Source organism: Sapajus apella, unplaced genomic scaffold (genome assembly GCF_009761245.1).
Source record: "Sapajus apella isolate SASKATOON/1434 unplaced genomic scaffold, GSC_monkey_1.0 scaffold172, whole genome shotgun sequence".
NCBI classification, from domain to species: domain Eukaryota; kingdom Metazoa; phylum Chordata; class Mammalia; order Primates; family Cebidae; genus Sapajus; species Sapajus apella.
In genome coordinates, this window is record NW_022437112.1 from 971,628 (window position 1) to 984,264 (window position 12,637).

The 12,637-nt window shown below is 43.6% G+C and overlaps 1 protein-coding gene across 6 annotated transcripts in view; it reads right to left on the minus strand.

Annotated features, from left to right (window-relative positions):
* GYG2 (glycogenin 2) overlaps window positions 1–12,637 on the minus strand; it is a 51,400-nt gene that overhangs the window by 25,827 nt on the left and 12,936 nt on the right. For all 6 annotated transcript variants that reach the window (XM_032267802.1, XM_032267800.1, XM_032267801.1 and 3 more), the window contains 3 exons: window positions 9,963–10,104; window positions 3,349–3,523; window positions 848–1,010 (listed from right to left, as the gene is read on the minus strand). In XM_032267802.1, the coding sequence (XP_032123693.1) occupies window positions 848–1,010; window positions 3,349–3,523; window positions 9,963–10,104 (480 nt within the window). The remainder of the gene's footprint in view (window positions 1–847; window positions 1,011–3,348; window positions 3,524–9,962; window positions 10,105–12,637) is intronic.

Sequence of the window (12,637 nt, forward strand, 5' to 3'; positions counted from 1 at the left end):
GGGGTCTTGCCATGTTGCCTAGGCTTGTCTTGAACTCCTGGCCTCAAGCAATCTGTCTGCCCTGGCCTCCCAAAGTGCTGGGATTATAGGCATGAGCCAACAGGCCCAACCCATGTTCAACGCCAAGTACAGTCACACAACACATAAAAGTGCTTGGGTCAAAGACAGGCCATACACATGACAGCGATCCCATAAGAGTTTATCCTGCATTTTCACTAGAGCTCTGTGAGGTCTGGATATGTTTAGAACCACAGATACTTCCCACTAGGTGACAGCTGCCTGCAGCATTCCGCGCAGTCACACGCTCTGTGGGTGTGCAGCCTGGGAGCAGCAGGCTCCGCCATCCAGCCTAGGTCTCCAGCAGGCTGCATCATCTAGTGGTGGGAAGACACACGCTGGGATGTTCACACAATGACAAAATCTCCTAACAACACATTTCTCAGGCTGCATCCCCGTTGTTAAGCGAGGTGTGGCTGTCTGGTCAATGGCTGACTTCGTGCAACATCTGCAGAGTTGAGTGTGTGCAACAGAGACCATAAGGCGGGCAACTCCGAAAACAGTTACTATCCAGCCCTTTAGAGAAGGACTTGCTCACCTATTTTATATGACTGGATTGTCGAGCTGTTCTTTCTCCTTAGCAAGGATATTTCCAATGGTTCTCTCAACTGTATATTTCCTTGTGAACTTCCCGATCTCTTCCTATACCCCTGACTGGCCGTATTCTTCAATTCCCACCTGGATCTTCAAGTGACCATTCCCAGATAAGGGGAAATGGGGCGAGGCTGCGAAGTGGGTACAGGCAGTAGTCCTGTTCTCCTCCTCAAACGTCCAGGCTGCCCTGGCTTACCATCAAAGCTGCCGTGTTCCGTGGCGTGCTGCAGCAGGAGTTTATGCGTGTGCAGCGAAGGCTGGAAGACAAACACCCCGCTATTGAAGCAATCCGGCCATCCTGGGTCCGGGGCTGCAGAAAACTCTCCCCGGTCAAACAGCTCATCCACATTGGACAGCACCTGGTGAAGCAAAACACGGAGAACCTGCCGCAATGCTTCTTTTTTTTTTTTTTTTTTTTTTAAGCGGAGTTTCGCTCTGTTGCCCAGGCTGGAGTGCAGTGGTGTGGTGTTGGCTCACTGCAGCCTCCACCTTCCCGGTTCAAGCAATGCCCCCACTTCAGCCTCTTGAGTAGCTGGGATTACAGGCACCTACCACCACGCCCAGCTAATTTTTGTATTTTTACTAGAGACAGGGTTCCACCATGTTGGCCAGGCTGGTGTCAAACTCCTGGCATCAAGTGATCTGCCCACCTCGACTTCCCAAAGTGCTGGGATTACAGGCACGAGCCACTGTGCCTGGCCAATGCTTCTTTCTGCAAAAGCAGATTGAGTTTACAAAATAATACAGTAGGAACTTTAGGATGGGCCTGGAAATGCTTGCTGGTTGGAAACCTGCGTCCAGTTTTGTTTTTTTTTTTTTTTGAGTGACTCTTAAGACTTTCCCACTTACGCTCAAAGGAGAAACATTTGTGAGAAAGACTGTTCTGTGGTTGATTTCAAGTGGTTGATGCAACACTGTCTAAAATTATTTCCTTAAGGTTCTTAAAATCCTCCATGAAATTCTCTTAATTGTATATCCTCAACACACTGCAAATGTCAGCAATGACATTATAGAAACTCATAAGCAGTGAGGTTTGGAAGTCAACATAATGTAATTAATTGCCTTATAGAGCTTGACAGTTAATTTCAGTTCTTTTTAACCCAGTCGTCCCTAAGATTTTTGGCAATAAGGACCAGTTTTCTGGAAGACAATGGTGGTGGGAGATGGTTCCAGGAAGATTCAAGCACATGACATTGATTGTGCACTTTATTTCCATTACGATTGCACTGTAATACATAATGAAATAATTCTACAACTCAACATCATGTAGAATTGGTGGGAGCCCTGAGCTTATTTTCCTGTGAGTAGAAAGTCCCATCTGGGGGTTATGGGAGACAGTGACAGATCATCAGGCCTTAGATTCTCATAAGGCGTGTGCAACTCAGATCCCTCACATGCGCAGTTCACAATAGGCTTCGCATCTCTATGAGAATCTAATGCCGCTGTTGATCTGACAGGAGGCGGAACTCAGGTGGTGATGCCAGTGATGGGAGTGACTGTAAATACAGACGAAGCTTCGCTCGCCTGCCCATCACTCAGCTCCTGTTGCGTGGCTTGGTTTCTAGCAGACTGGTGCCTGTCTGTGGCCCCAAAGGTTGGGGAACCCCTGCTTTTAACATATACGAATTTTCTAAATTATGCAACACTATTCTGATTATCATTCTTGCTTTCTTCTTTCTCCAGACCTGGTTTTACTTAACCAAGACAATCCAGAACTGAATTCTAACACTCCAACTTCATTTTCCATTTTGATTTTCCAGTGGCTGTTTTTGAAAGTGCCCACCATGGGTTTCTACACTGTGTAAGTCACTAGCCCAGATAGCAATTAGGAGATGCCACAGCTTAAAAGGCCCAGTGTACCAGTCCAATCAGGACCACATAATTCAATATACAATCATGGCGACAGGTTTTTTCTTTTTTCTTGCTATGTTGCCACGGCTGGAGTGCAGTCACATGATCTCGGCTCACTGCAACCTCTACCTCCCAAGTTCAAGCGATTCTCATGCCTCAGCCTCCCAAGTAGCTGGGATTACGGGTATGCATCAGTCCACCCGGCTAATTTTTGTATTTTTTATAGAGACAGGGCTTGGCCATGTTGCCTAGACTGTTCTCAAACTTCTGGCCTCAAGTGATCTGCCTACCTCAGCCTCCCAAAGTGCCAGGATGGCAGGCATGAGCCACTGTACCCAGCCACAAGTGTTTTTTTTCCTAATGGTTCTATTTTGTTTGTGTAAAATATTGTGGTTATAATTCATTCCTGGGGTAGGAGCATGTCTTCCAGCCCCTCATTCTCCTCAGCAGGGTCTACACAGTGCTAGGGGTATGTTATGTCCGATTGTAATAGACTGAACACTGTGTTAGAAATAGAAATGCACATGACCTCACAGACATCTGCCAGTGAGAGCTGACGGCCTGGCCAGCATATTGAAATCCTGTCTCTACAAAAATACAGAAATTAGCCGGGCATGATGGCGGGTGCCTGTCATCGCAGCTACTCAGGAGGCTGAGGCGGGAAAATCACATGAACCGGGGAGACGGAGGTTGCAGTGAGCCAAGATTGCGCCAATGCTCTCCAGCCTGGGTGACAGAGCGATTCACCATCTCAAAAAAAACAAAAAAAGAAGAGTTGACAGCCTGCTTAAGGATGGAGAGATGAGGTCTTGGAGGTTTCTTATCAAGTAGGGAAACTTCACTCACCAGAGTGTCTGCATCCAGGAAGACACACTTGCTGTAGTGAGTGAGAGTCCAACAGTGAAGCTTGATGAGGGTGACCCCAAGCTCAGGTCTCTTCAGAAAGGCCAGGTGGATGTAGTCCGCACTATCAATTAGATTCACTTCAATTATTTCATCGAACACCTTGGAGAGGATGGCCCTGGAACAGACATGTGCCAAATAGGAGGACAGTGGGTGAATATTTAGCATAGAACTGCCTCTTCCTTTGGGAGGGTGCTGTTTTGCTGCTCACAAACGTGGAACAGGGAGAATTCCCCACTGGCCTCCCTGCGGTCTCCATGTTCAGAGCTCATTTCCATGGATGGCTCATACTTGAATGCAAATGTCAATGGTGTGAAATGCCACCGTACTGGAAGAATCAACATACTACTTTAGCAATGCGCCTGAGCTAAATGCCTGAAGCTTTAGGGGTGCATAGAAGCCACCACAATTTGCAGGACATTTTGAAATGATTTAAGTATTTTTGAACATGCTTCTTTGATAGCCAGTGTTATATTTTTCAATCAACACAAAGCATAATGATTACTCTAAGTTCAATATTTTCATATTCATATATTTAAAGTCATGCAAGGCCTGGCATGCAGTGGCTAGTGCCTATAATTCTAGCACCTTCAGAGGCTGAGGTGGGCGGATCACTTGAAGTCAGGAGTTGGAGACCAGACTGGCCAGCATGGCGAAACCCCGTCTGTACTAAAAATACAAAAATTAGCCAGGCGTGGTGGCGTATGCCTGTAGTCCCAGCTACTTGGGAGGCTGAGGCACAAGAATTGCTTGAACCTGGGAGGCAGGGCTTTTGGTGAGCCAAGATCATGCCATTGCACTCCAGCCTGGGAAATAGAGCAAGACTCTTTCTCAAAAAAAAAAAAAAAAAAACAAAAAAAAAAAAAACCTGAAGAGCAGTCTATAAAATAATTGACAATTACTTAGATTGGATAGTGGAAAGAATCATACCAAATGCATCCATTTATTTTTAACTTTTTTGTTTCCTTGTTTTTAATTAAGCTGCTTCCTGCACTACTGTATGTCTGGGTTTTATGTTTATTTTCCCATTCAGAAAGTCTATCTTTTTTAAAAGAAATTTTAATCCATTCATGTTTATTATGATCACTGTTATATTTGGATTGAGTCCCACAATTTTGTTTCATATTATTTTCCCTTTTTACATGTATCAGACGTTCTACTTCTTTGGTGTAATTCTTTCCCACCCACCTCTGATTGCGTGAATCAGGTTTTCTTCAATCCACGCATTTCCCATCAAGGCTCTGAAACGTGTACAAATGTTTTCTAGTTTTCTGGTGGTAACCGCCTTTCAACTGCCTAAGCTGATATTTTCTATCAAATATAAAGATAGTCATTATCTATGTCTTCTTCCCAGATGAAACAAAAACGTGAACATATGCTCATTCTCTCTTTCTTCGCTGCTCTTTCAATTGCCTCCCACGTGAAATGTTAATTCCAGATTATTTTCATAATTATGCACTAACACATTCAGACTTAACTGTGTTTTATACATTTATTTATTCAGCACTGCTTCCTGTGTGTACTCTTATTATTATTATTATTTTGAGACAGGGTCTTGCTCTGTCACCCAGGCTGGAGTGCAGTGGTGTAATGAATCATAGCTCACTGCAGCTTTAATGTCCTGGGCTCAAGTGATCCTCCCCCTTCAGCCTCCTGAGTAGCTTGGACTCCAGGCATGCACCACTACACTCAGCAATTAAAAAAAAAAATTTTAGTAGAGACGAGATCTCACTATGTTGTCCCGTTGGTCTTGAACTCCTGGACTCAAGTGATCCTCCCACCTCAGGCTCCCAAAATGCTGTGGTTACAGGCATGAGTCACTGCACTTGGCTACTCTCACCTTTCTTGGATTCGCATTCCATTTTGCTGGAGTCAATCAACTAACTTTTTCCTCAAAGGTCTTTGAGTGATAAAATTTTTGTGCATCTGCATATTTGAAAAGTGTTTGTTTTGCTTTCAAATTATGGTACTAAAGCTGAATACAGAACTTTCATTTCAAAGTTATCTTGCACTAGAATTTTGAGACATCAGTTGTCTCAACCAGGTTGATACAGAAAGGCATTTAGGATTTTTCTTCACTTTTGCTGCTCTGAAATTTTACCACTTTGTGTCTACGTTTGAGCTTTCTTCATTCACTCTGCTCAATATCTGGAACACTCTCAATCTAAACATTTTTCTCAGAGCTCAAATATAATAGTAGTTACTTCTCTCTTTCTCTCTCTCTTTTTCTTTCTTTCTTTTTCTTTCTTTCTCTTTCTCTGTTTCATTTTTCTTATCTCTCCTTCCTTCCTTCCTTCCTTCCTTCCTTGCTTCTTTCCTTCTTCCCTTCCTCCCTCCCTCCCTCCCTCTCTCTCTCTCTTTCTTTCTTTCTTTTTCTGTCCTATTTGACAGATGTGGAAGTTCTCGGCCCTTTTATATCTCTTAGCATTTCTCTCGGACTCTACATTTATTTGTAGGATTTCACTGCTCAGTATTCAAGGTAACTATTTCTCTGAAAAAGTACCCGTCTTTCAGCAAATCTCCCTCTGCTTTCGGCCCAGTTATTTATGGAATTTATGGCATCTTCACCACAGTTGCATAAAGATCCGGGCGGGGGGAGGGCAAGAGAAACAGCACTCCACCTCACTACATATGGCACTGTCATTTATGTCCTTACATCCTTTTGTTCAGCTCTGCTCATTTCCCTAAAATAAGCTCCTGGAAGCAGAGTTACGTTTCATGAGTATGGTTCATTCAAAACTATAAATGCAAGCTCCTGGCATGGTTTCCCTACAAAGAGATCACTCCACAACACGCTTGTAACACACAGCCTGAGTGAAGGGCCATCTCCCACCACCCACACCCCTGGTCACTGCTCACTGCTCGTCTTCTACTCCCTGACCACTACAGAGCACCATCCCTCAGTTCTCCCCATGACTGTGAAATATACAATAAAAGGTCCTACAAAACCTCAACCCAATCTGCAACACTAAACCCTTCCCACCATTTCTGCCATGTTGTTTCGGACTAGTTTAAGTTTCTCTTGAGTAGATCTTAAGTCTACTTTGATAAAGTCACGCAATAAGCAATAATCACATGATGGAGAACGCAGTAGCCATTCCCTCAAGCATTTATCCTCTGTGACATAAACAATTCAATTACATGCTTTAACAGCATTTTTCTATTCCCTCCCCTAGCTGTGAAAATAACACAGGGAATCTGCTGGTATATTTTTGGAACTTAATACAGTCAGGTTTTTTTTTTTTGACCGAGCCTTGCTCTGTTGCCCAGGCTGGAGTGCAGTGGCACCATCTTGGCTCATTGCAACCTCTACCTCCTGGGTTCAAGTGATTCTCCTGCCTCAGCCTCCTGAGTAGCTGAGATTACAGGTGCCTGTCACCACACCCAGCTAATGTTTTTTTTTTTTAGTAGAGACAGGGTTTTACCATGTTGGTTAGGCTGGTCTGGAACTCCTGACCTCAAGTGATCCGCCTGCTTCAGCTTCCCAAAGTGCTAGGATTACAGGCGTGAGCCACCATGCTTGGCCTGGAATTCTTTTTGTTATGAGTTTAGTTTTTGTTTTAAGAGGATCTTACCATTGACTTTCTCTAACATATTAATGTGATTAATGACATTAATAGATTTTAAAATAATAACCTATCTTTGCTTTCATAGAATAAGCACTATTTATTTCTTTACTACAGGGCTAGAGTTGCCTTATTCATATCCTGTATTTGAGGGCTTTCTAAATCCATACGTAAATACAATCAAACCTGTAAGTCAAGTTTGGGTATCAAGATTGTGACAGTTTCTCAAGATAAGTGAGCATATTCATCTTTTTCTAGGCTCTGAGATAGTGTATGTAGCAGGGAAATGAACTCATCATGGGCAATTTAACAGAACTTCCCAAAATGGCTCACACCAGGGCCTTGCTACAAGATACCGTAAGCCTTTGGTAACATTTTCAGTTTTTCTCAACGTTATCGTCAAACAGAAGGTTTCTATTTCTTCTGATGACAACAACCAAGGTCTCACCAGTTTCCCTCGAAGGATCAAGCACTTCTTCAATACTACCAACGTTATTACAGTAAGCGTTCTATACCGTATTCGCTTTTTAAAATGCCTCCAAATGACTTTCTTTTAATTTCGGTTTTGTACATTTGTGTTTTCTCAAATAAAAGATTCATTTTTATTTGATATTTTTATTTTTAGAGAGAGGAGCTCACGCTGTTGCCCAGTCTGCAGTGTGGTGGTGTGATCATGGCTCGCAACAGCCTCCAACCTCTGGGCTCAAACAATCCTCCCACCTCAGCCTCCTGAGTAGGTGGGACTACAGGTGCATACCACGACACCAGAATAACTCTTTTTATTTTTTGTAGAAACGGGGTCTTGCTATGTCGCCCAGACTGTCTCAAACTCCTGGCCTCAAGCAATCCTCCCACCTTGGCCTCCCTGAAGATTTATTGTTAAATAATCAGGCCAGGTATGGTGGCCCACGCCTGTAATCCCAGCACTTTGGGAGACCGAGGAGGGTAGATCACCTGAGGTTAGGAGTTTGAGACCAGCCTGGCCAATATGGCAAAACCCCATCTCTACTAAAAATACAAAAACTAGTCAGGCATGGTGGCACACACCTGTAATCCCAGCTACTAAGTAGGCTGAGTCAGGAGAATCGTTTGAACCCAGGAGGCAGAGGTTGCGATGAGCCGAGATTGCGCCATTCATTGCACTTCAGACTGGGCAACAAGAGCAAAACTCTGTCTCCTGAAAAAAAAAAAAAAAAAATCGAACCCCTGAATTTGTTTCTTGTTCCCAATTATTAGTTTTGCCATTTTATGTTTATAATTTTTTTTTTACTGCTGTCTTTTTTTTTTTTTTTTTTGAGAGAGTCTTGCTCTGTCACCAGGCTGGAGTGCAGTGCCACAATCTCAGCTCACTGCAACCTCAGCCTCCTGGGTTCAAGCGATTCTTCCACCTCAGCCTCCCAAGTAGCTGGGACCACAGGCACGTGCCACCAAACCTGGCTAATTTTTTTGTATTTTTAGTAGAGACGGAGTTTCACTGTGTTGGCCAGGATGGTCTCGATCTCTTGACCTTGTGATCCACCCGCCTCAGCCTCCCAAACTGCTGGGATTATAGGCGTGAGCCACTGTGCCTGGCCCATTTTTTTTTAATTTTAAAAATATTTAAGGCTGGGTACAGTGACTCACGCCTGTAATCCCAGCACTTTGGGAGACCGAGGTAGGCAGATCACTCGAGGTCAGGAGCTCAAGACCAGCCTGGCCAACATGCTGAAACCCTGTCTCTACTAAAACTACAAAAATTAGCCAGGTGTGATGTTGGTTGCCTGTAATCCCAGCTACTTGGGAGGCTGAGGCACTAGAATCAATTGAACCCAGGATGTGGAGGTTGCAGTGAGCCAAGATCATGCCACTGCACTCCAGCCTGGAAGACAGAGCAAGACTGTCTCAAAATATTTATATCCTATATATATATATATATATATTTGAAGTGGATAATTTCTTTACTGATTGTACCACTTTAGTTATTGCCTTGCTTTGTATAGGTAGCACTCACATTGCAATGATTTTCTGAAATAGCACACAATTCAAGCTTTCATTTGTACCCGGATTGAGTTATTTAGGAGAGCACTTCTAATTTAAAATGTCTGAGGACACATGGGTTTGTTTTTTCTGTTTTTTTCTCTTTTTAGTTTAGCGATTAACATCTAGATCTATTATTTCATCGTCAAAAAACGTGACATTCAATACCTGCTGCAGCTACCATATTGAATACCTCCTTGTCCCATTTGTATAAAATCAATTTTTCTAAGTGGTCCATGGTTGATGAAAGAAAATGACTATTGCTTCCATAATGTATGACACTTAGGCCTATGCTTTATTCACTAGACACATTTGTTTATGTATTTGCTTTATTTGTGAATTAAAGACAAAGTGGATTATAAAAGGACATTATAAAAACAAAAAGACTCCTTGGCAGGGTGCTGTGGCTCATGCCTGTAATCTCAGCACTTTGGGAGGCCAAGGCAGATGGATTGAGTGAGTCTAGGAGTTCAAGATCAGCCTGGGCAATGTGGTGAAACCCTGTCTCTACCAAAAACACACACACACAAAAGATGAAAAAACAGCCGGGCATGGGGGTGCATACTTGTGGTCCCAGCTACTTAGAAGGCTGAGGAGGGAAGATCACAGGAGCCCGGGAGCTGCAGGTTGCAGTGAGCTGGGATGGTACCACTGCACTCCAGCCTGGGCAACAGAACGAGCCCATCTCAAAAACAAACATGCAAAAAGAATTGAGTTTTCAATTTCCATGGTTGTGAGAACGAACAGTTACCATACCCAGTATTGTTTTTTAAAGTATTGTGAAGCCGATCCCACGCATGTTTTCACATGATTCAAAGATTCATTACAAATGTCACAGGCCCATCATGATGGCCCGCCATCCAGGCCTGTGAAGAAGGTGGTCAGTCATCAGAATAACTCCTGGGACTCTAGCGGGAGAGGTGACCCTCCTTCCACAGGACCCAGCTGGGCACAGGCCACATCTCTAAGCCTTACCTGAGCAGGCTGGACACCTGAGGAGTGATCAACACCACCAGCTTCCTCGTTGGCCTGTGTCTCCTCAGTGACTGCCCCAGGACAAGGGCACCCTGGCAGTAGATGTCATTGGTGGCCAGTGTGACAAAAGCCTGATCAGTCACTGTGAAAATCAACAAAAACACCAGAGTTACACTCGTGAGGCACCCTCTCCTGATTATCATGGCTGGGGCTCGGTGCGGCGGCTCACACGTCATCCCAGCACTGCAGGAGGCCAAGCCGGGTGAATTGCTTGAGCTCAGGAGTTTGAGACCAGCCTGGGCAACATAGTGAAACTCCATCTCTACAAAACATACAAAAATTAGCTGGACATGGTGGCATGCCCGTAGTTACAGCTACTTGGGAGGCTGAGGTGGGAGGACACTTGATCCTGGGAGTTGGAGGCTGCAGTGGGCTGTGATTGCACCACCGCACTCCAGCCTGGGCGACAGACTGAGACCCTGTCTCAAAAAAAAAAAAATCACGAATTGCAGTGAGTAGTCAGTACTCTAATTCACATACACGTTTCCTTTCATTCTAAACAAAAGAAAACACAGAAGGAGTGTGAAGAAACCTTAAACATGAGGCAAAGTCAACCCAACTGCCATGACCATTTCCTCATGCTGCAATGCCAGGGAAACTCACGGCTACAATCTATATGAGTTCCAGTCCTTTATTTTATATTGTGTTTCACTCTTGAAAACTCAGCCAAAGTATTTAGATCTTAGGTGAAAACAAAAGGCAAAAAGTGGAAGCAATGGCTTGATTACCTGAGTTACAGCAAAGATGTAATCCAACTCACTCAAAACAACTGTGCTCTGAGCTAGTGCAGTGGCTCATGCCTGTCATCCCAGTGTTACGGGAGGTGAAGGAATGAGGATCGTTTGGGCCCAGGAGTTTGAGACCAGCCTGGGAAACACAGCAAGACCTCATCTCTACTGAAAAAAAAAAAAAAAAAAATTAGCCAGTCTGGGCTGGTGGCTCACACCTGTAATCCCAGCCCTTTCAGAGGACAATGCAGGTGGATCACCTGAAGTCGGGAGTTTGAGACCAGCCTGATCAACATAGAGAAACCCCATCTCTACTAAACATACAAAATTAGCCAGGCGTGGTGGTGCATGCCTGTAATCCCAGCTACTCGGGAGGCTGAGGCAGGAGAACCTCTTCAACCCAGGAGGTGGAGGTTGCATGGAGCCGAGATCGTGCCATTGCACTCCAGCCTGGGTGACAAACGAGAAACTCCATCTCAAAAAAAAAAAAAAAAAAAAAAAGAGAAGACTTGTGCTTTGTAAAGAAACACCCGAACATGTTATTTAAATTCTGGACAGACCATTTCTTAAAAAGACTTCAACTCAGGGATGTATGAGGCAGGAGAGATAACATAAAGAAAAGTATATTGATTCATTAGGTAGAATGTGCTCAGTTTCCTAATGCCTCAATAGGAGAGGAAGGAACTCACAGCACATATAATTTATGGCAGTTTTAAGTCTCTGCGCATAAGACTGATGTGAACTTTTGTAATGACTTTCAAACGACTTGATTCTTGGGCACTCAAGCCCCTGTTGCCAGGAAGAAGACAACAGTCAGGAGGGCAGCCAGCAATGCCAAGTCCCACACAGTGTCCAGCCCAATATACTGTCTATGGAAATTAAAATTCTCAGCATGTAGGTGACCATGGCGCCTTCCCCGGAAGCAACACTCCAAGCAAAGCCAACCTGCAATTCGCACTAAATATAACAAACACAAGTGTCCCAGACGTGTGTCCCAGGGCTGCCTCCTTGACCTTTACATTCCGATGGGGTAAATTCCAAAATGAGCCTGTTACAGCTGCTCCTGTAGACAACTCCTCCCCACCCTTGCACGAAGAAGGAAAGAGAATTCCTGACATCTCCATTACAGAGAGCAAATTTTACAACTGAATTCTGCAGAACAAAAGATACCTATCTGTCATCAATCTATATCTAGCTATCCATCATCCATCCATCCATCTATCCATCTATCCATTTATCTATCTATCCATCCATCTACCATCTATCCATCATCTATTTATCCATCTACCTATCATCTGTCTACCCATCCATCCATTTATCTATCATCTGTCTACCCATCCATCCATCGTCTATCAATCTTCTATTTATCTATCTACCTATCATCTATCATCCATCCGTCTGTCATCTAACAGTTCTCTGCACATCTATTGTTATCTATCTATCATCTATCTCTATCTATCCATCCATCTGTCATCCATCCATCCATCATTTATCTATCCATCTATTCATCCATTCATCCATCATCTACCAATTCTCTGTACATCTATTTATTATCTATCTTATATAATCTGTCTCTATCATCTATGAATCCTTCCAACCATGCACCTATCTATCTCTATCATCTATTCATCTATCTATCATCTATCCATCTATCCATCCATCCACCCATCATCTACCAATTCTCTGTATACTTATTTATTATCTATCTTACTATAATCTATCTGTGTCCATCATCTATCTATCCAGCCTTCCACCCATCCACCTATCTATACCATCTAATCTATCATCTATCCATCCATTCATCTATCATCTACCTATCCATCTACCTATCACATACCCATCCATCCATCCATCATCTACCTATCACATACCTATCCATCCATCCAT